The sequence below is a fragment of the Nomascus leucogenys genome, chromosome 1a, assembly GCF_006542625.1.
Source record: "Nomascus leucogenys isolate Asia chromosome 1a, Asia_NLE_v1, whole genome shotgun sequence".
Lineage (NCBI taxonomy): Eukaryota > Metazoa > Chordata > Mammalia > Primates > Hylobatidae > Nomascus > Nomascus leucogenys.
The window spans coordinates 60,721,570-60,746,516 of record NC_044381.1 but is presented as its reverse complement, the minus strand read 5'-3'; the positions used below and the strand labels follow the sequence as shown (position 1 = coordinate 60,746,516).

Below are 24,947 nucleotides of genomic sequence, written 5' to 3'. Positions count from 1 at the left end.
GGACTGTGGGCTGTGTTGGAACAGAGTGAAGCCTGTGACTACCGGCTTTTTCTGACTTCCCTGGTGACATATATGACTCAGCAGAGGCAGCCATAATTCCCTTGGAAGTATAACTCCATTGGTCTGGGAATCACACCCCCATTCCCCACAGCAGCCACAGCAAGCCCTGCCCAAGGAAAGGCTGAGCTCAGACATGCCTATCTCTTCCCCTACCTGGTAGTCTTTCTCTAGCCACCCTGGTAGCTGAAGTCATAATCTGGAGCTCTATGGCTCTGCCCACTGCCTGAGAAACCTGAATACTTAACCAGGTGTTCCTAGGGCAAGTCTGCATCCTCCCTGTAGGACCACAGCTGATACACTCTTGAAAGCGCCACCTCCTGGCTGGAGGCTAACCAACACAAAACCAGTGCACTAAACAAAAACACGACACAAACTCAGGAGTCCACTTAACTCCCCTGCTACCTCTATCAGAGCAGGTAGTGGTATCCAGGGCTGCAAGACCTGAAGACACATCACATCACAGGACTCTTTGCAGATACTCTCCAGTAACAGCCTGGAGCCCAGTAGCTCAACTGGGTGGCTAGAACCAGAAGAGCAAAAAGAATCACTGTAGTTTGGCTCCTAGGGAGCCACATCCCTTGAGGAAGGGGGAGAACACCACATAGAGGGAGCATCCTGTGGGACAAAAGAATCTGAACAGCAGCCCTTGAATCCCAGATCTTCCCTCTGACATATTCTACCCCAGACTATGAGAAGGAACCAGAAAAACATTCTGGTAATACGACAAAACAAGGTTCTTTAATACCCCCAAAGGATCATACCAGCTCACCAGCAATGGATCCCAACCAAGATGAAATCTCTGAATTGCCAGAGAAAGAATCAAGGAGGCACCAGAGAAAGGCGAAGTCGAACTTAAAGAAATAAAAAGCATGATACAGCATATGAAAGGAAAAGTCTTCACGCAAATAGAGAGTATAAATAAAAACAACCATAACTTCTGGTCAAGGAGACACTTAGAGAAATGCAAAATGCACTGGAAAACCTCAGAAATAGAACCAAACAAGCGGAAGAAAGAACCTCAGAGCTCGAACATAAGGCTTTTGAATTAACCCAATCCATCAAAGACAAAGAAAAAAGAATTTTAAAAAATGAACAAAGCCTCCAGGAATTTTGGGACTATGTTAAATGTCCAAACCTAAGAATAATTGGTGTTCCTGAGGAAGATGAGATATCTGAAAGTTTATCCCAGGGGATAAACAAGGAAAACAAGGGGATAAACAAGGAAAACTTGTTGAGGGGATAAACAAGGAAAACTTCCCCAGCCTTGCTAGAGATCTAAACATCCAAATACAAGAAGCTCCAAGAACACCTGGGAAATTAATCAAAAAAAGATCATTGCTTAGGCACATAGTCATCAGGCTATCTAAAGTCAAGATAAAGGAAACAATCTTAAGAGCTGTGAGGCAAAAGTATCAGGTAACCTACAAAGAAAAATCCATCAGATTAACAGCAGATTTCTCAGCAGAGACCCTAAAAGCTAGAAGGGACTGTGGTCCTATTTTTAGCCTCCTTAAACAAAACAATTATCAGCCAATAATTTTGTATACAGTGAAACTAAACTTTGTAAATGAAGGAAAGATACAGTCTTTTCTAGAAAAACAAATACTGAGAGAATGTGCCACTACAAGAACTGTTAAAAGGAGCTCTAAATCTTGAAACAAATCCTCAAAATACATCAAAATAGAACCTCCTCAAGGCATAAATCTCATAGGACCTGTATAAAAATAATGCAGTGAAAAAAACCAAGGTATTCAGGCAGCAAATAATATCATGAATAGAATAGTACTTCACATCTCAATACCAACTCTGAATGTAAATGGCCTAAATGCGCCACTTAAAATATACAGAACTGCAGAATGGATAAGAATTCACCAATTAAGTTTCTGCTGTCTTCAGAAGACTCATCTAACACATAAAGGACTCACATAAACTTAAGGTAAAGGGCTGGAAAGAGATATTCCATGCAAATGGACAGCAAAAGTTAGCAGGAGTAGCTATTCTTATATCAGACAAAACAAACTTTAAAGCAACAGCAGTTAAAAAGACAAAGAGGGACATTATATAACGATAAAAGGACTAGTCCAACAGGCAAATATCACAATTCTAAATATATATGCACTTAATACTGGAGCTCCCAAATTTATACAACAATTACTACTAGACCTAAGAGATGAGATAGATGGCAACACAATAATAGTGGGGGACTTCAATACTCCACTGACAGCACTAGACAGGTCATTAAGACAGAAAGTCAACAAAGAAAGAATGAAATTAAAGTATATCCTAGAACAAATGGACTTAACAGATACTTATAGAACATTCTACCCAACAACTGCAGAATATACATTCTATTCATCAGCACATGGAACATTCTGTAAGATAGACCACATGATAGGCCACAAAACCAGTCTCAGTAAATTTAAGAAGTTCAAAATTATATCAAGTATTCTCTTAGACCACAGTAAAATAAAATTGGAAATCAATTCCAAAAGGAATCCTCAATACCATACAAGTATATGGAAATTAAATAACCTGCTCCTAAATGATCTTTGGGTCAACAACAAAATCAAGATGGAAATTAAAAAATTGTTTGAACTGAATGATGGTAGTGACACCACCTATCAAAACCTCCATGATACAGCAAAAGAGGTGTTAACAGGAAAGTTCATAGCATTAAATGCCTACATCAGAAAGTCTGAAAAAGCACAAATAGACAATCTAAGGTCACACCTCGCAGAACTGGAGAAAGAAGAACAATCCAAACCCAAACCCAGAAGAAGAAAAGAAACAACAAAGATCAGAGCAGGACTAAATTAAATTGAAACAACAACAAACTAAAATACAAAAGACAAACAAAACAAAAAGCTGGTTCTTTGAAAAGATAAATAAAACTGATTTACCATTAGCAAGATTAACCAAGAAAAGAAGAGAGATGATCCAAATAAGCTCAATTAGAAAGGAAATGGGAGATATTACAACTAATACCACAGAAATACAAAAGACTATTCAAGACTACTATGAACACCTTTATGCACATAAACTAGAAAACTTAGAGGAGATGAATAAGTTCCTGGAAATACACAACCCTCCTAGATTAAACCAGGAAGATATAGTATCTCCGAGCAGACCAATAACAAGCAGTAAGATTGAAATGGCAATAAAAAAAATGCCAACAAAAAAAGTCCAGGACCAGATGGATTCATAGTTGAATTCTATCAGACATTCAAAGAGGAATTGGTACAAATCCTATTGATACTATTCCAAAAGACAGAGAAAAAGGGAATCCTTCGTAAATCATTCTATGAATCTAGTATCATCCTAATACCAAAACCAGGAAAGGACATAACAAAATAAGAGAACTACAGGCCAATATCCATGATTATAATAGATGCAAAAATCCTCAACAAAATACTAGCAAACCAAATCCAACAGCATATCAAAAAGACAATCCACCATGATCAAATGGGTTTCATACCAGGGATGCAGGGAAAATTTAACATAGGTAAATCAATAAATGAGATACACCACATAAACAGAATTAAAAACAAAAATCACATGATCATCTCAATAGACACAAACAATCATTTGACAAACTCCAGCATCCCTTTATGACTAAAACCCCCAGCAAAATTTGCATAGAAGTGACATACCTTGAGGTCATAAAAGCCTTCTATGACAAACCCACAGCCAACATTATACTGAATGGGGAAATGTTGAAAGCATTCCCCCTGAGAACTGGAACAAGACAAGGATGCCCATTTTCACCACTTCTATTCGACACAGTGCTGAGGTCCTAGCCAGAGCAATCAGACAAGAGAAAGAAAAAAAAGGGCATCCAAATTGGTAAAGAGAAGTCAAACTGTTGCTGTTTGCTCGTTATATGATCATATATCTATAAAACCCTAAAGACTCATCTGCAAAGCTCCTAGAACTGGTAAATGAATTTAGCAAAGTTTCAGGATACAAAATTAATGTACACAAATCAGTAGTTCTGCTATACACCAAGAGCAACCAAGCTGAGAATCAAATCAAGAACTCAACCCCTTTCGCAATAGCTGCACAAAAAATAAAATACTTAGGAATATACCCAACCAAGGACGTGAAAGACATCTACAAGGAAAACTAAGAAACACTACTGAAAGAAATCATAGATGACACAAAAAAATGGAAACACATCTCATGCTCATGGATGGGTAGAATCAATATTGTAAAAATGACCATACTGCCAAAAGCAATCTACAAATTCAATAAAATCTCTATCAAAATATCACTATCATTCCTCACAGAACTAGAAAAAAACATCGTAAAATTCACATGGAACCAAAAAAGAGCCCACATAGCTAAAGCAAGAATAAACAAAAAGAACAAATCTGGAGACATCACATTACCCGACCTCAAACTATACTATAAGGCCACAGTCACCAAATAGCATAGTACTCATATAAAAATAGGCACACAGACCAATATAATAAAATAGAGAACCCAGAAATAAACCCAAATACTTATAGTCAACTGGACTTCAACAAAGCAAACAAAAACATAAAGTGGGAAATGGACACCCTATTCAACAAATGTTGCTGGGATAATTGGCAAGCCACATGTAGAAGAATGAAACTGGATCCTCATTTCTCACTCTATACAAAAATCAAGATGGATCAAAGACTTAAATCTAAGACCTGAAGCCATAATGATTCTAGAAGATGAGGTTGGAAAAAAAACCTTCTGGGCATTGGCTTAGGCAAAGACTTCATGACCAAGAACCCAAAAGAAATGCAACTAAAACAAAAATAAATAGATAGGACTTAATTAAACTAAAAAGCTCTGTACAGCAAAAGAAATAATCAGTAGATTTAACAGACAACCCACAGAGTGGGAGAAAACCTTCACAATCTATACAGCTGACAAAGGACTAATATCCAGAATCTACAAATAACTCAAACCAATCAGCAAGAAAAAACAATCCCATCAAAAAGTGGGCTAAAGCATGAATAGACATTTCTCAAACGAAGATATACAAATGACCAAAACAAGCATATGGAAAAATGTTCAACATCACTAATTATCAGGGAAATGCAAATCAAAACCACAATGTAATACCACTTCACTCCTGCAAGAATGGCCATAATTAAAAAATCAAAAAATGATAGCTGTTAGTGGGGATGCAGTGAAAAGGGAACACTTTTATACTGTTGGTGGGAAAGTAAACTAGTACAACCATCATGGAAAACAGTGTGGAGATTCCTTAAAGAACTAAAAGTAGATCTACCATTTGATCCAGCAATCCTACTACTGAGTATCTATCCAGAGGGAAGGAAGTCATTATACGAAAAAGATATTGCACACACATGTTTATAGCAGCACAATTTGCAATTGCAAAAACATGGAACTAGACCAAATGCCAATCAATCAATGAGTAGATAAAGAAAATGTGATACACAGACAGACAGACAGACAGACACACACACACACACACACATCATGGAACATTACTCAGCCATAGAAAGGAATGAAATAATGACATTTGCAGCAACCTGGATGGAATTGGAGGCTTATTCTAAATGAAGTAAATCAGGAATGGAAAATCAAACATCATATGTTCTCACTCATCTGTGGGAGCTAAGCTTTGAGGAAGCAAAGGCATAAGAATGACACATTGGACTTTGGGGACTCGGGAAAAAGTTGGGGGTGGTGAGGGATAACAGACTACATGTTGGGTACAGTGTACACTGCTCAGGTGATGAGTGCACCAAAATCTCAGAAATCACCACTAAAGAACTTATTCATGTAACCAAACACCAACTGTCCCCCCAAAACCTGTTGAGATAGAAAACAAATAAATCAAAAATAAATAAATAAAAATACATATTAAAAAATAAAAAATAGAGGAGCTTGCCACCTCCTCCTTGCTCTCTCTCGTCTTATGATGCACCAGCTTCCCTTTTGCCTTCAGCCATGATTGTAAGCTTCCTGAGACCTTCACCAGGAGGAGAGGCAGATGCCATGCTTTCTGTACACCCTGCAGAACTGTGAGCCAATTAAATCTCTTCTATTTACAAATTAAATAAAAGAGTTTTGTAGTCTTAGATATTCCTTTATAGCAATGCAAACAGACTAATACAGCAATATTCTTAGTTTACATAATGGAATCGAGTGCATGAAAACTATTATTTGAAGCAGGTGTAATATTAGCCATTGGCTTTGATATAACAACCAAAGATGTTGTTTCTCCTAGGCTATTGGACAACATATATATGAAGTCCATTATCCTATAAATACAAAGTTGCTGTTTGCATTTTAGTTATAAATTTTTATAAATGATTCCCTCTATTTAAGGAAAATTAACTTGCTCACTTCTCCTATTATTGCTTCCAGCTCTGTACTACACACACAGACAACTGTGTTGGGAATCTTTTTATTAAAATATAACATACATACAGAAAAGCATACAAAACATAACTATATAGCTTGATGAATTTTTACAAGCTGAGAACTACCAGCATCCCAGAACCCCTGTCCTCTGATTCCCCTTACAGTTTCTGGTTTCCGTGCTCCAAAGACAGCCATTATCCTGACCTCCAATGCCTATAGTTTAGTTTGTTTTTTAATTGTATATAAAGGGAAGTAAACAACACATGCTCTTTGTGCCTGACTTCTTTTGTGCCACACTGCATTTGAAGATCCATCCATGTTGTGTTTGCAAGACCTGTTTCCATGTTGCATAGTTGCATTTCATTTATTCTCATTGTTGTAGAGTGTTCCGTTAGGTGAATATAGCAGTTTATGAGTTTGTTCTGCTACTAGTAATCACTTGGACAGTTTCTAGTTTGGTTCTATTATGAATAGTGCTGCTTGGGCATTCTTGTGCACATTCTTTGGTGAACATTCTTTGGTACACATTTCTGTTGACCATATGAACCTAAGACTGGAACCGCTGAGTCACGAACATTCATTTGTTTAATTTTTGAACTGCCAGCTAGTTTTTCAGCGTTGTTGTACCAATTTACACTCCTACCAGTACCATAAAACAGCTCTCTGGTTGTTCCACACCTTCTTCAACATTTGATATTTTCTGTCTTTCCCATTTTAGCCACTTTGATGGAAAACATATCCTTATTAAAGACACAGATCATGAAAAACATCCCTGACCTGATACCTTAAGTGAACTCAATTTTGGCAATGTTAGCTAGTTTATTCTTTCTTAATGACATGCATCTGGGACAGATTGAGTGCATCCATCCACTGAAGTCCTTCAAAAGTTAATGATCTCCCATTCTTCCCCACCTCCTACCAAATACAAATGATATTAGCTCACAGTTACCATGGCCCCCTGAGAAAGCTGTTTTACCAGTACTTCTTTTTTATAGTTTCTTTCAGTAGAGATGCTATGGGATTTTCTCCATTAATCAGATCAAACTCTACATTTAAAATACATTTCAGTTATTACAATGTCTACATTTTGTTCACAATTTAAGAGTCATCTAAGAGTAGTAACTTATGTTTATCTTGTGGCATGCCACTTTTATGTTTTCCAGAATCTTATTTTTCATTGCCATGATTGGACTGAAAAACAGGATGTTTTTTTCTATTGACTCACATTTCTAAAATTCCTTCTTGGTCAAAAGTGCAAGTCTGTTGACCCTTTCAACTTTTGTTTGAAAGGGACATTTTTGAGTTCTTATTAATTATTTTTCATTGCCTTTGTGTTTCTTTTGCTCTGTTTTACTCTATCTTTTCGAACGAGTACCATTCTGCTTCTTATTTACTTATTTTTAAAATAAAGAATTGGAGTGATTTTTCATGCTTTTCTAGAAGTATCATTTCATTAGAAATGAAAGCTTAAGTGCTAATTGTAAAATAGTTTTATTGATAAAATTTGTAATTTCTCTTTCTGTTGCTTACACAGTTTGATAATCCTATGAATTCTACAGAAGGAATTCACATGTAATGATCCTTTAATAACTAGTGCCCCAGAAAAATAAACTTATTCTACACCTAATTTAATTTTCAACACTTTAAATATCTTTAAATTTGTTTCTTCGTTTTGTTTCTGGTATCTTTTGCCTTGCAGAAATATATAATTTTAAAAGAGCCAAATATATCTAGCTTTTCCTTTATGGTTTCTGTGATTTCTGTCATACTTGGGAATATCTTTCCCATCTCAAATTTATACAAATAGCCTTCTAAATTTTCTTTCAATATTTTTCTTAGAGCAAGGATTCATTTTTCTTCCATATGGATAATCAAACATACAAGCATCATTTACTAAATTAGACACTCTCACTAAGTTCAATTAAAATCCTATAACTACTAAATCTTTCTATGGATGCTCAGGCATATATGACTAATGTATTTACCTATTCCTGTGCTAATATTATACACTTACCTTTGATTACAGTTACTTCATAGTTATTTTAGTATCTGGAAGTCTCCTACTTTGCCTTCTTGTTATTATTCAGTATTCATAAATTTCTTGACTATTTCTAGAGATATATTTTTCCACATACATTCTAGAATCACTTTATGTTGTTCAACAGAAAAGCTTATTAAGATTGTAATTTAAGTTGCATAACATTTCTATATTAATTTTAGAAGTAGTGACATTTCTATAATAGTAGTATCATTAGGAATATTTTATGTACTTCATTTGGATTTTATAAATTAACTTTTATATAAATCTTATGCTACTCTTGCTATATTTAAGTCTAAGAATTTTCATGTTTAGTCCCTATTATAGATGAATCTTTCTTTTTTTTCTTTTGCTTCAAACTCGTTATTGACAGAGAAAAAGTTACTGATTTTCTTAAGGTATGCAAAGTTAATTCTAAGGCTTTTCAAGAGCTACTGGAAAGAGACGGAGACATCTTTATTCCTGGAACAGAGATTTTGGCAAACATCTTATCATGAGGAGTCTGAGAATCACTCAACATGAAGGGAAGTAGAATATAAGGGTGGAGACATGGCAGGTTCTGGAGCTATTATTTGAACTACTAGAACAAGCTATATTTGAAACCATTACCAGTTATCCTTTACATTATTCCCTATGTTCATTTAATTTACGTAGGTTTAGGCCAGGAACAGTGGCTCACGCTTGTAATCCCAGCACTTTGGGAGGCTGAGGTGGGCAGATCACCTGAGGTCAGGAGTTCAAGACCAGCCTGGCAAACATGGTGAAACCCCATCTCTACTAAAAAAAAAAAAAAAAAAAGAAAAATTAGCTGGGTGTGGTGGTGTGTGCCTGCAATCCCAGCTACTCAGGAGGCTGAGGCAGGAGAATCACTTGAACCTGGGAGGCAGAGATTGCAGTGAGCCGAGATGGTGCCATTGCACTACAGCCTGGGCAACAAGAGCAAAACTCCGTCTTAAAAAAAAAAAAAAATTAAGTAGGTTTAAATAGGTCTTATTCTTCATTGTTTACCAAATAAGATGGTATGGAAATTTGAATTTGGCTTCCCCAGATAATTCTTATGCTAGTAATCTTCAGAAAAAATACCAGGACCAATACACTCTATTACTATCATGAGGATATAATGAAAAATAATTTAATGGTATAGAGTTGACCATAAGAGAGTTGCTTCAATGTTATCAGAGATGTATAGGATAAAGCTGAAATTGCTTCATTAAAGAGCTGAATTTTAATAGTTACTGATATAATAAAAGTATAGAAGGCTCTAAATGCAAAACTATAAAAATGAAATAAAGTAATTGTGTGAAAGGAAGATGAAGAATATTTATTTTATTGCTTGCAAAATATAAACATATCAAATTTATATTATGTATCAAATTTATGTTATATATCAAATTTACATAATATGGATTTGATATATTTATATTTCTCTTCCAATGGAGAACTTAGAAATTCACTAGGCAATCATTACTTTATTCAAGGCAATTTTATGAATTAAACAAGATGCTAATTATACTATCAATAGCGTAACTGTGCTTTTTGACTCAAAGAAAATATAACTTGAACCCACAATGATGTGAAGTTTCTTCTATATAGATCTTTGTTTATCCTGCTGATTTGTTTCCTCATTATTGGCTTCTTAAGAAGTTATTGCTCAATTCTGATTTTGTTTGTGTTTCACTTTTAAAGTCACATTGAGACCAATGAACATCTTTCAAGTATTTGATTATATTTGTGATTATATGTAGGGAACTTCTTTTCTTTCTGTTGAAAAATGATTGGGACTCAAATAAAAGTAGAACTGACCATGTATCACTCAGGGTGCCATAACATAACTTCTGCATCATTGGTCAATTCGTTTATTCAGTCTTTCATTTCACTCCACACCCGTATGGAGTGACTATGATGCAGACATGTTTATATACACAGCAGAAACATCACTGGAAAAAATAGACAAAAGTTCTTGCTCTCATGGAACTTAGATTCTGAGAAGGAAAGATATCAAATAAACCTTAAACAAATATAAATACACTACAGATATATAAATTATGTAAAGTGGTGGTAAGTGCTATGAAGTAATGTGAACTAGAGTAGGGGGGATAGAGAATGATAGTGGAGAAGAGGAAGGATGCCCTTTCATATGAGAGTCAAGAAAATATCTGATAAGGTGACATTTATTCATGGAGTTGTAGTGAAGGAGAAATCAAAATGGATATCTAAGGGAAACACCTTCCAGGCAAGTAAGGACCCTGAGACAAGAATATTCTAAGTGTATTCAAGGAATAGCAAGAAGGTCTAAAGGGCAGGATATGATATTCATTTTAAAAGTTTGCTCTGTTTGCATATGAGAATAGATTGTAGAAAAGCAAGTGTAAAAGGCTATTACACACTTGCAAGATGTTTACTAAGAGATGATATTCAGTTTAGTTTGCTGGCATGCATCAGAGTTTAGAAAAGAGAATGAACCTGGAGGGACAATTTGAAGATATTCAGAATGACTCTGCAGATTTTGCTTGAGTAACTAGAACTATATGAAGATCAGGTATGTGTGTGGGTGTGGGTGTTTGTGTGTGTGTGTGTGTGAGAGAGAGAGTGTGTATTGAAAAGGCGTAGATTGAAATAAATCAAAGTCCAGTTTAAATTTAAGATGGCAACTTGACAGTAGATGTAAGCCAAAAAATGTATAAGTCAGGTGTATCCAGGAGATGCTGGGACTAAAGATATAATCTTAGGAATTTTAAGCATATAGTTGGTATTTAAATACTTGGAATCGGATGAAGTCACCTACACAATGAGTACAGATGGAGAAGAGTTTATGAAGATAAAGAGAAATCAGCAAAGCGGAGAGCAAATAATTTTTTTTCCCAAAAGAAAGGGAGTCATTAGTTATATCAAAAGCTGTTAATAGCTGAAGCAAGATGATTATGGAGAAATGACACTGAATTTTTCAGTGTAGAAGTCATTAATGACCTTGACAAGATCAGTGTATGAAAACATTTTCTGTTTCAGTGGGCAACTAAACATAGTCTGACAACTCTTTTAGGGTATCAGATTCTACCCCTGCTCGTTGTCTTTGAGCTATTTTGCAAATCTTTGTAAGTGGTAGGTAACAAACAAATTCTGACTTGTCTGGTAGTGACATTAATTGACTTTCTGTGTCCAGTTTGGTAGTGATCTAAATGAATGTGGAAAAATCCGTTCTGTCTGCATTTCCAATTAATTTCAACATTCTGTGCTCTAGATAAATTGGTGCTGTTTGACTTTTCCTTTGAATCAGTTATAATATCTCCCTGGCTCCCTCATATTATGTGAGTAAAATTATTTAACACATGTTCATTTTCATACCTGAATGAGGGTCATGATTTCACCTTTTTCTGAAAATTATCTTTTTAACATTAACGTTGGTGTGGTGATGTAGGCAAAAGACTGGCTCAGATGTACTTGACAGAAAATGGAAAATGGGGTCAAGATGGTTGATTTGATATTCAGAAAAACCTTTTTTGGTAAAGCACATTGAAAAATCTCAACACAATTTAACAATTTTTAAAATTATGGTGGGAAAGTAAAAACAAGGAAATCTAGAAGCTTGATACACGAAGGCAATCCAGGCCTGGCATGGTGGCTCATGCTGGCAATCCCAGAACTTTGGGAGGCCGAGGTGGACGGATCACTTGAGGCTAGGAGTTTGAGATCAGCCTGGCCAACGTGGCAAAACCCTGTCTCTACTAAAAATACAATTATTAGCCAGGTGTGGTGGTGCACGCCTATAATGTCAGCTACTTGGGAGGCTGAGGCACAAAAATCACTTGAACTGGGAGGCGGAGGTTGCAGTGAGCAGAGATTGCATTCCAGCCTGGGCGATAAAATGACACTCTTTCACAAAAATAAATAAATAAATAAATAAATAAAATAAAATAAGAAGGCAATCCAGAGGGGTGAGTGAGTACTGGATCTGCTAATGTGAAGAGTCATGAGATCTTGGGACAGGAAACAAAGCTTGAGACTAGAGCGCTGGTAGGATCCACAGCATAATGCCGGGAGTGGCAAAATCTCAAGGGAAAAACCTGACTTTTCTTTAAAATGGAGATGTCTGAAATACTTGTCTGTCCTGAACCTAGCTCTAGATAAGCCAGAATAAAAGAACAATTATCTGCTGAGAATTTCTAACCACAAGGTGGCACACACCTTGTTTGTTGAAGAGCTGAGGTACAGCAAGGTGTGGCTAGAACACTGAACCGAAGGAATTGTGGTATGACCTTAGGTCTTGGCTGTCATCTCCTTGTTACCCTAACATAAAAGGTTGTGAACAATAACTTCTCTATGTCACTGGATAATTCAGTCATGAGGCTGTCTCTTGATTCCCATCATAAAAGCCCAAACATTATTCTTTTGTTGCCATGCACACTTGCAGGTACAAGGATGTTAAAATCTACGCACCCCTCCCTGATTCTTATCTTGCAAAATTTGCCTGTTACGTAATAATGATAGTTCCTTGAGTTTTTATCAAGTAGTATGTTTACCCAGAAAAGAACAGTATTTTAAAAAGATGTTCTTATACAATTCTCCCCACTTCTTGCATTTTTTATTTTCTTTGGAACAAAAATGTTATTTGCCTTTGTTGGCATGGACAGTTAGTTACATTTTTAGGGGAAAATCTCAGAATGAGAAACTAAACTTGAACTAAAATAAATATAAGTCTTAGTAAAAAATCTGAGAAATCAAATGTATTTATTTAAAGTAAGCTTAGATCTTTTTTTGAGCTCAAATCCCCTGATAATTCAATCTGAATTTATTTTGGTGCTCTCTCACTCACACCCATCTTATGAAAACCAAAGCATTTGGGGGTCTTTTACCCATCCGGTTACCACTGAGATGCCTTGTCTAAACTTACAAGGGCTACTGAAATCTGAGAGCCTTGGGTTTTAGTGCCATCTGGAAGCCCAGTAAACTTTGCAAAGGCTGTGAAACTCAGCCTAAACTCCAGCCCCTCAGGCATACTAGGCAGCCACACCCCTCCCACCTAACCCAAAACTCTGCTCACCTCCTGCAATGCTGTGAAGGAGCAAGCTGTAGGTTCCCTGGGAGTCTGCAGATCTCTCTTCCCATCCTGGACTTCTGGGGCATGCCTCCCCTCCCTTCTTCTCTTTTCCACAAGGCACGTGTCTCCCTTTCCCCTATCTGGCATAATTCCCTCAAGGAGTGCCAGGAAGGCAGATCATCTGCTGGATAATTAGCCTTTCTGTCCTACAGCACAAACCTCCTGTGAGGTTAAAAGAATGAAGGAGCTGGCTGCCTTCTTTAAGTGCACATGAATGTAAAAAAGATCCATGAAGCACAAAACACAAATTCTGTCTCGATTAGTTATGCTGATTCCCAGCTTGTAGCCTCTCCTCATAACCTGAAAAACCTGATAAAGGAGGGCACGCTCCATCAAAACATACTGTCCAATTTGTGAATGGTTGAAGGAGTGCCCCAAACCTCTATCGGCGGTCTGGCCTTTATAATCTTGTACTCGCAGTGTTTTATTCCTGAAATCTAAAGCTGAAGGAGAAAAATTACAAATGTCATAACTCATTTACTTAAAAATTATCTCCTTCTGTATATGCAGATGCTTCTTATTCTCTTGCAATCTTTCCAAGCCCTTTGCACTAGCTGTATTCTTTAGCACATTAAAGAAATAAAATCATTCCTTGACTTTCATGGGCAGATAAGATGGAAATGGCAAGATACTGCTGGGAATAATAGGCAGAGAAATGTTGCTTTTGATAAGAAACCAATAGAGTTATACCTACTTTCTTTTTTTTTTTTCTTTTTTTTTGAGACGGAGTCTCGCTCTGTCGCCCAGGCTGGATGCAGTGGCGCGATCTCGGCTCACTGCAAGCTCCGCCTCCTGAGTTCACGCCATTCTCCCGCCTCAGCCTCCAGAGTAGCTGGAACTACAGGCGTGTGCCACCACGCCCGGCTAATTTTTTTTTTTTTTTGTATTTTTAGTAGAGACAGGCTTTCACCATGTTAACAGGATGGTCTCGATCTCCTGACCTCGTGATCTGCCCGCCTTGGCCTCCCAAAGTGCTGGGATTACAGGCGTGAGCCACCACGCCCGGCCGAGCTGTACCTACTTTTTATACATGTCTTCAATGACACATTTATGATTAAACTAAAGATGTTGGAATGAAAATGACAAGTGATCATTTCTCAACATACAAGAAAGTCTATCTCAGTGTATCCCTGGTCCAGGAAGAGACTACACTTTAATAAATGTGTTTTTTGGGGACTAGCTCAGGCTGAGAATGGAAAAGGCTCTGGTAGCTCCATCAGCTCTTTAGTTTCCTGGGTATGTATAACTCGGTATTATTTGGTTGAGAAATTAAAGGGTTTTCCTTCAGTGTATTCTTAAATCATTATACTGACATTTTATTATTCTCATGTTTTCTTTCATTATGAGAAAATTGTTGGGGAGGTGAGCATTTGCAAACCTCTTTTTATATTGCGTTTATTATGTGGAACTGGGAATCTCTAAAACTCCTTTTACTTTGTACTGACTAAGTGGCTATGGAAAACATCTTTCGAGAATGTAGGACAAAATCTCAGAGGAAAAATACTGAATAAAAGGTTTCAACTCTTGCTGGCATTACAGTATTTCCTCACAAGGGGACTGCATTTCAAATAGTCTCTTTTTTTGTGTAATACAGAGGAAAGTATAATTTATTCTAAAGTTGGCATCACTACAAAAAGTCAGTCAATGCTCAACTTCTGGTATTTGATTGGTTGTGAGGGGTTTTGCTTTGTTTTATTTCTGTACGTGGAGAGGAAAGGGACCAAGCCAGCCTTTCTGGATTTTGGAACTGATATACTCTAGCACCACCTACTGGGAAGGGATTTATAGTGCCCCAAATTAAAAGAAACCCAAACTCAAAATCTTCTGATGCTTTCTCTCAAAACTTTCATTTATTTTTCTTCTTTTCCTATTCTTTTATTTTCTGTAGATTTTCTATTCATTTTTATTTGTTTCCCTTTCTCTAGTATAAATACTCTAGCTTTCTCAATGTAATTCTCATACACAACTGTCTAAAACAACTCCCTAAAACAACTGCTTTTATGGCACGTGGAAAGGTTGGAGGTGAGAAAAAAGCAAGTCTATTTTAGGTCATATGTCTTCACCGTAAATGACGATTCATGGATATTAAATTCATAACGCATTATCTTACATGTTAAACATTAATACTTAATATCAATATTTAATATTCTCAAGACCAGAATCCATTGAATTGTAATTCTTCCACTAACTAGCTATGAGGCTATATAACCTCCCTAAGTCTTTATTTGCTCACTTGATAAAAAAGCAATGCTAATAATACATGTTGGATAGGAATGCTTTGAGAATTAAATGATATGTGATGTATGCAAACTTCAGCAGAGCACCTTTCTTGCAGTAAATGCACAATAAATATTTTCCATTATAATTACCCTTCTGAGGACAAAGTTCATGTTTTCATTCATCTCTGTAGCTTCAGAGTCATAATAGAGGGTTTATATATTTCCTTCTATGTCTCACTATATACTAGAAAATTAATTGTGTAGAGTACAGTAGAAGAAAAAAAAATTATTGCCATGACTATGAGCTAGCTACTCTGCTAAGCACTTTGTAGGTGTCATTTCATTCACTGGATAGAGGATACAGAATCTTGATTTTTTCCATTCTCAGTGTATTAGTCTGTTTTCACACTGCTATAAAGATACTACCTGAGACTGGGTAATTTTTAAAGAAAAGAGGTTTAATTGACCCACAGTTCCACATGGTTGGGGAGGCCTCAGGAAACTTACAATCATGGCATAAGGCAAAGGAGAAGCAAGTACCTTCTTCACAAGGCGGCAGGAGAGAGAGAGAGAGAGATCAGGGGAAAGTGCCTCTTTTAAACCATCTCACCAGATCTCGTGAGAACTCCCTTACTATCACAAGAAGAGCAGGGGGAAACTGCTCCCATGATATAATCACCTCCCACCAGGTCCCTCCCTCAACATGTGGGGATTATAATTCAAGATGAGATTTGGGTGGAGACGCAGGGAAAAAACATGTCACTCCATTTCATAACTAACTTTCTAGGTAAAATTTGGGCACTCCTCCCAAGGGCTTAGTTTTCTTCAGAAAGGAGTGGGCTATACCATCTTTAAAATTTCTTTCAGCTCTATTATCTTTACTATAGTTTTACCAGCCTTAAAATTAGATTTGGGTATAATTCAGCAATCATACTGGCTGGGATTCTGCCTCTTTCCATTTTAAAATGAAAGAAGTAAGAATTATAGGTAACTAGAACAAAAGGTATCAGAGGTCATCTAGCCAACCGCCATTCACAGAAAAGCAAACAAAAAAACACAAAACACACACAGAAAGGTGAAGTATTTTCTGCCCAATGTCCTAACACTAGATGTAACAATATTAAGAGTTTAGTCCAGAAAATTTGGAAGAGGTGAAACACCTGGATTTTGTATGCTTTAGTTTCTCCAGGATAGAAACAAAGGAGAATGTAGTGCTGCAGTAAAAATATGAGTAAGTACACATATCACAAATAACCTAAGGAAATATACAATATTAGATTTGGTGTAGACCTCAACAAATCTAAAAAGGCTAAGACCATCTAGCTTATAACACGTATCTTCAGAAATATTCTGAGGTATAGCATAATGGAGTGATTTTTGAAACAAGAATCCTCTTTCCTTTTTATTTAAGTCTAAATTTAAATTACATTCTAGAAAACTTGAAAAGAATATGAAAAAGTCACCCAAATTATATGACACTAAATGAATGCTTTGATAGTTAAAAATATTTCTTACTATGCATATACTTTTTCTATGCATATATATACAGTAATTATAGTATGCATGAATTAGTTTTATTATTTGATTACAGTTTGGCATATTGTTACATGATCTCTATAGGCATCAAATGCTTGCAACATTATCCAGCAAATGATCATATAATTTATCTTAACATCCACCTATATCATTGAGCATTAAATTTTTCCTCTTCTCCCCTTCCCACCCTCTCTCTCTCTCTCCCTTCTTTCCTTCTTTGCTTTCCCTCCCTCCCTCCCTCTCTCCCTCCCTTCCTTCCTTCCTTTCTTCCTGCTTTCCTTCCTTCTTCCTTCCTTCTTTCGTCTTTCAGCATTTTAAATAATGCATTGTATTTATGGCTTTCTCTGTGTTTTAGAGTCTTTCTGTCAAATAAACTATCAGAATGGTTGTCAAATTGCTTTGTCAAATTACTAACTGCCTTCTTCCAAAGTGTATAGTATTTAACAATGCCATTGGTAATATAACATTTTACACATTTTTCTCTACTCTCAAATACAAGAGGAATGAACATGTCTATTTAATTTCTTGTCATTACTGACATATTTAGACTTATTTAAATCATTTTATTTTGTATTTGTCCTGCTTTGTTGTTTGTTCATTCTTCCCCTTCCACTTTCTTTTAAATTAATGACCATTGTAATATTATATATTTTCTTTATTGGTTTGGAAATAATATACTGAAGTTTTTGTTCCCTGAACTTAAGTTAATGTATGTAACTTAAAATGTATAAACTAATTAAACAAAAACCCAAGCATACTAACTCCAATCAGATGCCTTCTGACTTTAAGTCAATATTATCCAGTATTTTAATTCCATTATGATTCTTCAACTTTATTTATTATTATTATATATTCAATGCTTACTTAAATTTACCCATAGATTTACTAATTACTTTGGCTGACGTTACCTCTTGAATCTCAGTGTCTCTTTTGGGGTTGGATTTTTTTTTTCCTGTGGTTTATCCTTGAGAAGTTATGTTCGTGAGATTTTTCTGGGTACTCATTCAGTTTTCATTTTCCTGAGGTACCTTTAGCGTGTCTTTATTTATGACAATTGTACCATGTTATTTTGGGTAATCTTCTCTTTTTTCAGAGAGATATTATCTTCGGACTACTGTAGTTTAATTCTGATCTCTTTTTTATATAAGATATAATCTGAGACATGCAATGTATGATATGTAATATAGTGGTATACATAGATGAATTATATATTTATAATATATATGTAGCTCTATAATTTATCTTTCAACACATATATTTTAATATTGTTTTAGATTCGACTCACGTTTGGATCTAAAGATTTATATTTTTCATAAATTTTGGCAATTTTTCAGCCATTATATCTTCTTATAAGGCCTTTTACCCACTCTTTTTTCTTGGACATTTCTTGGACACTCCAATTTTATCATTCTGTTATTTTATTGTATTCTATTCTGTATTTTTACTAACTTCTCTTTTGTAGATTTTATCCCTCTATGTCTCTGTAATCTGAATAGCTTCTTCGGCTCTACCTCCAAGTACTCTCACTCTACTTATTGTTGTGTAACCTGCTATTTAATCCACTCAATTAATTTGTATGACTAGAGAAAATACTTTTCTATTTCTAGAAGTTCTACTTGGTTTTTCTTTACATATTCCTACACTCAACCTAAAGAGATGGGCAGCACTCTCGTTAGCTAGTGACACCCCCTAAAAAGAGGGAATACTGTGCCAGGAAAACTAGCTCCTGTCAGACCCTGCAAGAGAACATGGCTTTTCTCTCTCCCACTATCTTCGTTAGAATATAAGATGATCATATTTTTTCTCCATTTTCCGAATTTTATGAAATGCATTTATTTTTACAAAAATACAAGTTTAAAGTAATGCATGAGTTTTTAATAAAATTATAATTAGAGATATAAGAAATATGTTTATTCATTAAAAAAGAAATTAAAAGGGCATGAATACATCTATTTCTAAACTCTGAAAACATATTAAAAGTCAACATTTGACAATTCTTAGAATGTTTTTAATACAGTTCTAAGTTTATGCTTAAAAAATAAAATAGCTAAAATGTATGCACTGGTGTGCAGTCTCAACCAGGTATTTTCCTAAGATCTTTCTATATGTTATTATCAAGCAACCCTGTAATGTAGGTTTCTTTTACTCTCATTTTAGAATGAGGATATTGTGACACAAAAGGATCAAACTCATTTGAAGTTACGTAATTAGGAAGTGATGGAACTGGTTTTCAGATGCATACTTTGGATTCAATTTACATGGGTTTTAATTCCTGTGGTATTATAATTTTTAGGTATTTGACAATTAAGAAAATTAAAATCAAATTTCAATCAACCATAGACATTCCTTTAGCAGTCCTTTAAGATCATGTCCATTCAGTCTGGATAATTCTGCTTTGATTTGGTGGTTTATTGTTTTTGTTATGTATTTGTTTTCTTTTGTTATTGATAGTCTCTGTTTGCCCGTTGACTATTTTTCATGTAATAGGCAAAAGGAATAAAAATAAAAGTAAAAAAATTTACTTTTTTTTTTGTCTCAACTTGTGCCAAATTTACTAGGAGCAGAAAGAATCTTTGTGATGATGTTTTGGAGCATAGGCAGGATGGGATGTGTATGGGGTCATAAGGAGCAGATCTGCAAGATTGGGAAGCCAACATTCTTATCAGTCTGCCATAGTGAAATCTTTCGTTCCTGGCTAAGTAATTGTGGTTACACTTTCAAAAGGTCAGACATATTTGTGGGCCTCGATTGTTGATTGGATCTTGGTAATTTTGAAACATTTTACATTTCATTTTTTTTTTTTTGAGACGCAGTCTCGCTGTCGCCCAGGCTGGAGTGCAGTGGCGCGAACTCGGCTCACTGCAAGCTCCACCTCCCGGGTTCACGCCATTCTCCTGCCTCAGCCTCCCGAGTAGCTGGGACTACAGGCGCCCGCCACTGCGCCCAGCTAATTTTTTGTATTTTTAGTAGAGACGGGGTTTCACCGTGGTCTCGATCTCCTGACCTCGTGATCCACCCGCCTCGGCCTCTCAAAGTGCTGGGATTACAGGCGTGAGCCACCGCGCCCGGCCTTACATTTCATTTTTTGATCAATATTATACTATAAATATGAAACAGATTCCAAAATAAACACAAATGCTTTCTTTGTGAAATGTTCTGTTGAATAATTTATACAACTTGTAAAATTAATTTAGATAATACAGAATTTTTTAGAAAGGCATTAATTTGAATTTCTGACTTTATGTTTTCTCCTTGAGGTACCACTTTCTTTGACGGAATATTTTCCAATTGAAAATAAAAAGATTAGGCATCTTTCCCCCTTTTGTGCATTTAGCACAGAAGATTATAAAATAGCATTTATTTCAGTTTTGAAGAGTTCAGAACACTTAAGTTAAAAAAAAGGGGGGGGTCTCTAAAACAATTCCTGGGCATTCATTATGAAGTTAAGTCTTTCCATTCATAATTGTTTTGAATTTCTAACATTTTGTGGTAAAATGATTAGATCCTCTTTTCTTCCTTATACCCCATTCCTCATACACTCATCATTTCCCAATAGAAGTCAGTTTTCAGTATTATAGATCAGGTTATTTTTAATAATATAATATGTTATAAGAGTTATATCATGAAGAGGTTATTAATTGGATTGAAAAAGCTTGACTATTTTTTTCTGAAACTGTATCTTGGTGCCAGATAATTTTGGAGGTTCTTATCTCTTTTTCTTTTTCATACGTAACACCTCAAGTTTATTCCCAAACTAGGAGCAGAAGCAGATATGGAGAGACCAAACAAAGTGCTTGGTTTGATCCAAAAACCTAACATTAAGGCTTAGCATAGCATTTATGATTTGCTGGATAGATTAGAGAAGCCACTTCCAAATCTCCACCAATGTGCAGAATTTACTTGGGGTAAATTGTATGTCTTGGACCTGATGAGGACTGACTAGACATGCTTCAGAATCTCATGTATGTGTTTAACCAGATGATATTAAGGTTTTTGCTTATGAAATAAACCATCTCATCACATTTCAAATCAAGAGGAGTTTTACTTGGTTTACACTTAGTATTGAGAAAGAAAGAGAGACAGAGACTTCTTTATTAGTTCATCTTTTCAGTCTTCTTTTAGCTACTTGCTATTTCTTTTGTAGCTTTCTGGTTCATCCAGAGTGACTTGTGTCTCTTGATATATGTATAATAAGTATGCCATAAAGGAGGACAATATTATTAATGTAGCAGATGACCAAGAGTGGATTTAAACTCATTTCAATAACTTACAGAGGACAAGCCAAAAGAAACAACCCCCCAAAATAAATTTAATGTCATAAAACATTATTACTATAACTATAAAATGACTCATATATACATTTTCAAAAGCCTTTTCTTAAGGTGGTTGTTTGAAATGATTACAGTGAACACCTTAAAAACAGAATAAGGACGAGTGTGGCATGATCCTTCTAGGTCGATGGAAATTTAAGCCCTTCACCTGTGTGGCAAAATTACCACTCTGTTTTGTTCAGCTCAGAAATGTAAGCATTCAAACTAAGAGAAAAAGTGGAGAAAGCAGGGTAAACTAGCTTGAGTAAGTTCAACGTATTACCTTGTGTGGTAGGCAGAATTGTAATATGATCCCTGGGATACCCGGCCCTGGATGTATATGCCCTGTATGATTTCTTCTCCTTGGGTATGGGTAGGATTGTAAATATGATAGGGTGTAACTTGCATGACTATGATACATTTTATGGCAAAGGACATTTCCAGATAAAATTAACATCTCTAATCAGTTGATTTTGAGTTAATTAAAAGGGAGATTATCCTAGGTAGGCTTGGCCTACTCAGGTGAGTAATTTAAAGAGAGGGATTGGGGCCCACCCTGGGGTCAGAGAGATTCTCATACTGATCTCTAGGAAGTGAGCTGCTGTGTCCTGTGAGTGCCATGTGGCAAGGAGCCATGAGCACCCTCTAGTAGTTGAACTCAGTCCCTAGGTGTTGGCCAGCAAGAAAATGGGGAATGCCATCCTCCAACCACAAGGAACTAATTTCTGTCAACAGCCACATAAACCTGGAAGGGCATCCCAAGCTCTAGAAAGGTATGCAGGCTGGCAAACACCTTAAGCTTTATTAGATCCTGAGAAGAAACCCAAGCTAAGTTGTACCTAGACTCACAGAAACTGAGATGTTAAATATGTGTTGCTTTAAGCCATTGAATTTGTGATAATTATGGAGCAGTACAAAATTAATATACCTTGTATTTCATTCAATTAGAAAAAGCGAAATCTATGTTGAGCTAGCCTAGGCTCAGTATTTTATTACTGAGATAGCATATGTCTGAGTGTATTTATATATATGTATATACACACATATATATAAAGCACTGGATAATTTTTTTATGTAAGTTCAATTAAGTTTGCATGTAAGTTGAATAAGAGTTGAAATATTGGCTTTTTCTTAAAAACAAACAAACAAACAAACCCCTGCACTTTAGGAGCTTAAAGCAGTGACTGGAAGTTAAAAACAAGTTTATTATATGACTCAGCAATCTAAGTATTTATCAAGAGAATAAAAACATGTTCATACAAAGATGTATTCACAAATATTCATAACACCTTGTTCATAATACCTTAATATTGGAAACAGTTAAAATATTTTAAAAACAGATGAATAGAGAACTTCATAGGATGGCAGTACTCAGCAATGGAGAGAAATGAGCTTCTGAAATGCAAAACTGTGGATTAATTTCAGAAATATTATAATTGGCAAGAGAAAAATTTAAAAGGCCATATATAAAATAACACCACTTGAATAATTTTATTTCTATGAAATTCTAGAATAGAATAGAATAGAATAGAATAGAATAGAATAGAATAGAATAGAATAGACTAACATATAACAGAATGTCAATCAATGATTGCTTGGAGCAGAGAGTGGAGGTGAAAAGTGTTTTAGAGGGATGAAATGTGTTGTATCTTGATTGTGGTGGTAGTTACACAAGTGTATACACCTATCAAAATTCATTGAACTACACACTAAAAATGAGTTTATTTTAGTGAATGTAACATATACCTCAAAAAAGCTGATTAACAAAAACAGTAGCTGGTATATAGTGAAACATAAAATAAATACTTATAAATGAGCAAAACTTGACTTAAAGTCGATTTTATTATTTAAATAATTTGATAATGTATTTTAACAAATGTATTTTTCATAGTAGCCCATATGGATCTATATATAAATAGCCATAGAATATACATTACTAATTTGAAAATGTAAAACGAATGTCCTAAATCATTTATCTCATCTATCTTCGACGGTGGGCTATTGCAAGAGTTAATTTGGGGTGTTTTCCATTTTTAATGCAACCCAGTGGTATTTTTTTCCACATCTTGATGATTCTAATGAACTTTGGTCATCATAGGCTTGCTGAAAATATTTATCACAAAATGATTAACAACACAGTTTACAGAGTCATGAAGACATGAAGAATCATAATGGTTACATTTTGATACTGGAGTTAATGCATTCTGAGTTACAGGGAAAATAATGACAAGTAAACTGGCTTGAAAAATTGTTGGTCCAATTATTCCTTAGGAAATAAGACTTTCATATCTTTAGATGTATAAGGATAAAGTGATTCTTTAAGTAGTCATGAATTTAAGTTGCCAGATTCTTAAAAGGAAAATCACAACATTAAGAAAGTTAAAATATTTATATAGAATTCTAAAATAAATATATTAAGATATCTTACAGGAAATTTGGCAATGCATATCAAAAGGCAGAGGAATATAATTCAGACCTCAAACTATTATTATTCTCTTTGTCTTGCTTTCAGATATTACATTAGATTGTCTTCTTCTTTATGCAAATCTACAGTAAAGTAGGATCAGTTAAAAGCTGTAATTTTACGTCGAAAACAGCAATTTTATTAACTAGTAAATGATAAGAAAATAAATCCAAGATTGTATTTCTATCAATTCATAGCTCTTCAGTGATCTTTCAAGATCCTCTGGCACATCCTTAAAGAATGCTGCATGGGAAAAACTGTTTGCCTGTGTATAATTATCTACTTTATTGTGCTCAAACCTCTCACCATCATTTTTTTTGTGAGCAGGTGATGGATTCTTTGTTGTGCAGGAATATCACAGTATATGATATGGACCTGATAAAAAAAGAAGATTAGATAATTTTATTGACAGAAACTTTAAACTCTGCACTTGCCCGATTTAACTGTTCTATTCCACCATTAGAGATTTTTGGACAAAGGTTAATTGCTCAATAGGCTGGGAAGTTATGAGAAGGATTTGAGAATCAGGGGCCATTGGATTAGATGCCATTTAAAGTTCATTGTGGCTGGAGATTCTATGATTCTGGAGATTCTGATTTCAGAATGCATTTTTATTCTTTCCCAACTCAATGTGCATAGAAAACTGACCAATTATGTTTTATATTTGCATAGCACTTAAACACTGGCTTATAAATTTTTAAATAAATCCAAACAGGTGAGCTAAGACTGTTTGTTTAATGCTTCACCAGGGTTTACGCAACTCTTGGTGCTATAGAAACAACAAGCTTTTTGTACTTACCCCATGTAACTTCAGGGAACTGCTGTTTTTTTTCTGATTCAGTTATGCATTGTTATA

The 24,947-nt window shown here is 35.3% G+C and overlaps 1 protein-coding gene across 2 annotated transcripts in view; it reads right to left on the bottom strand.

The window, feature by feature from the left end:
- ALDH1A1 (aldehyde dehydrogenase 1 family member A1) overlaps window positions 1-13,679 on the bottom strand; it is a 193,179-nt gene extending 179,500 nt beyond the window's left edge. The window contains exon 1 of one of the 2 annotated variants that reach the window (XM_030809867.1): window positions 13,506-13,679. In XM_030809867.1, coding sequence (XP_030665727.1) covers window positions 13,506-13,649 — 144 coding nt within the window. In that variant the 5' untranslated portion in view covers window positions 13,650-13,679. The remainder of the gene's footprint in view (window positions 1-13,505) is intronic. The other variant, XM_030809876.1, reaches the window with a different exon arrangement.
- Window positions 13,680-24,947: the final 11,268 nt, after the last annotated feature.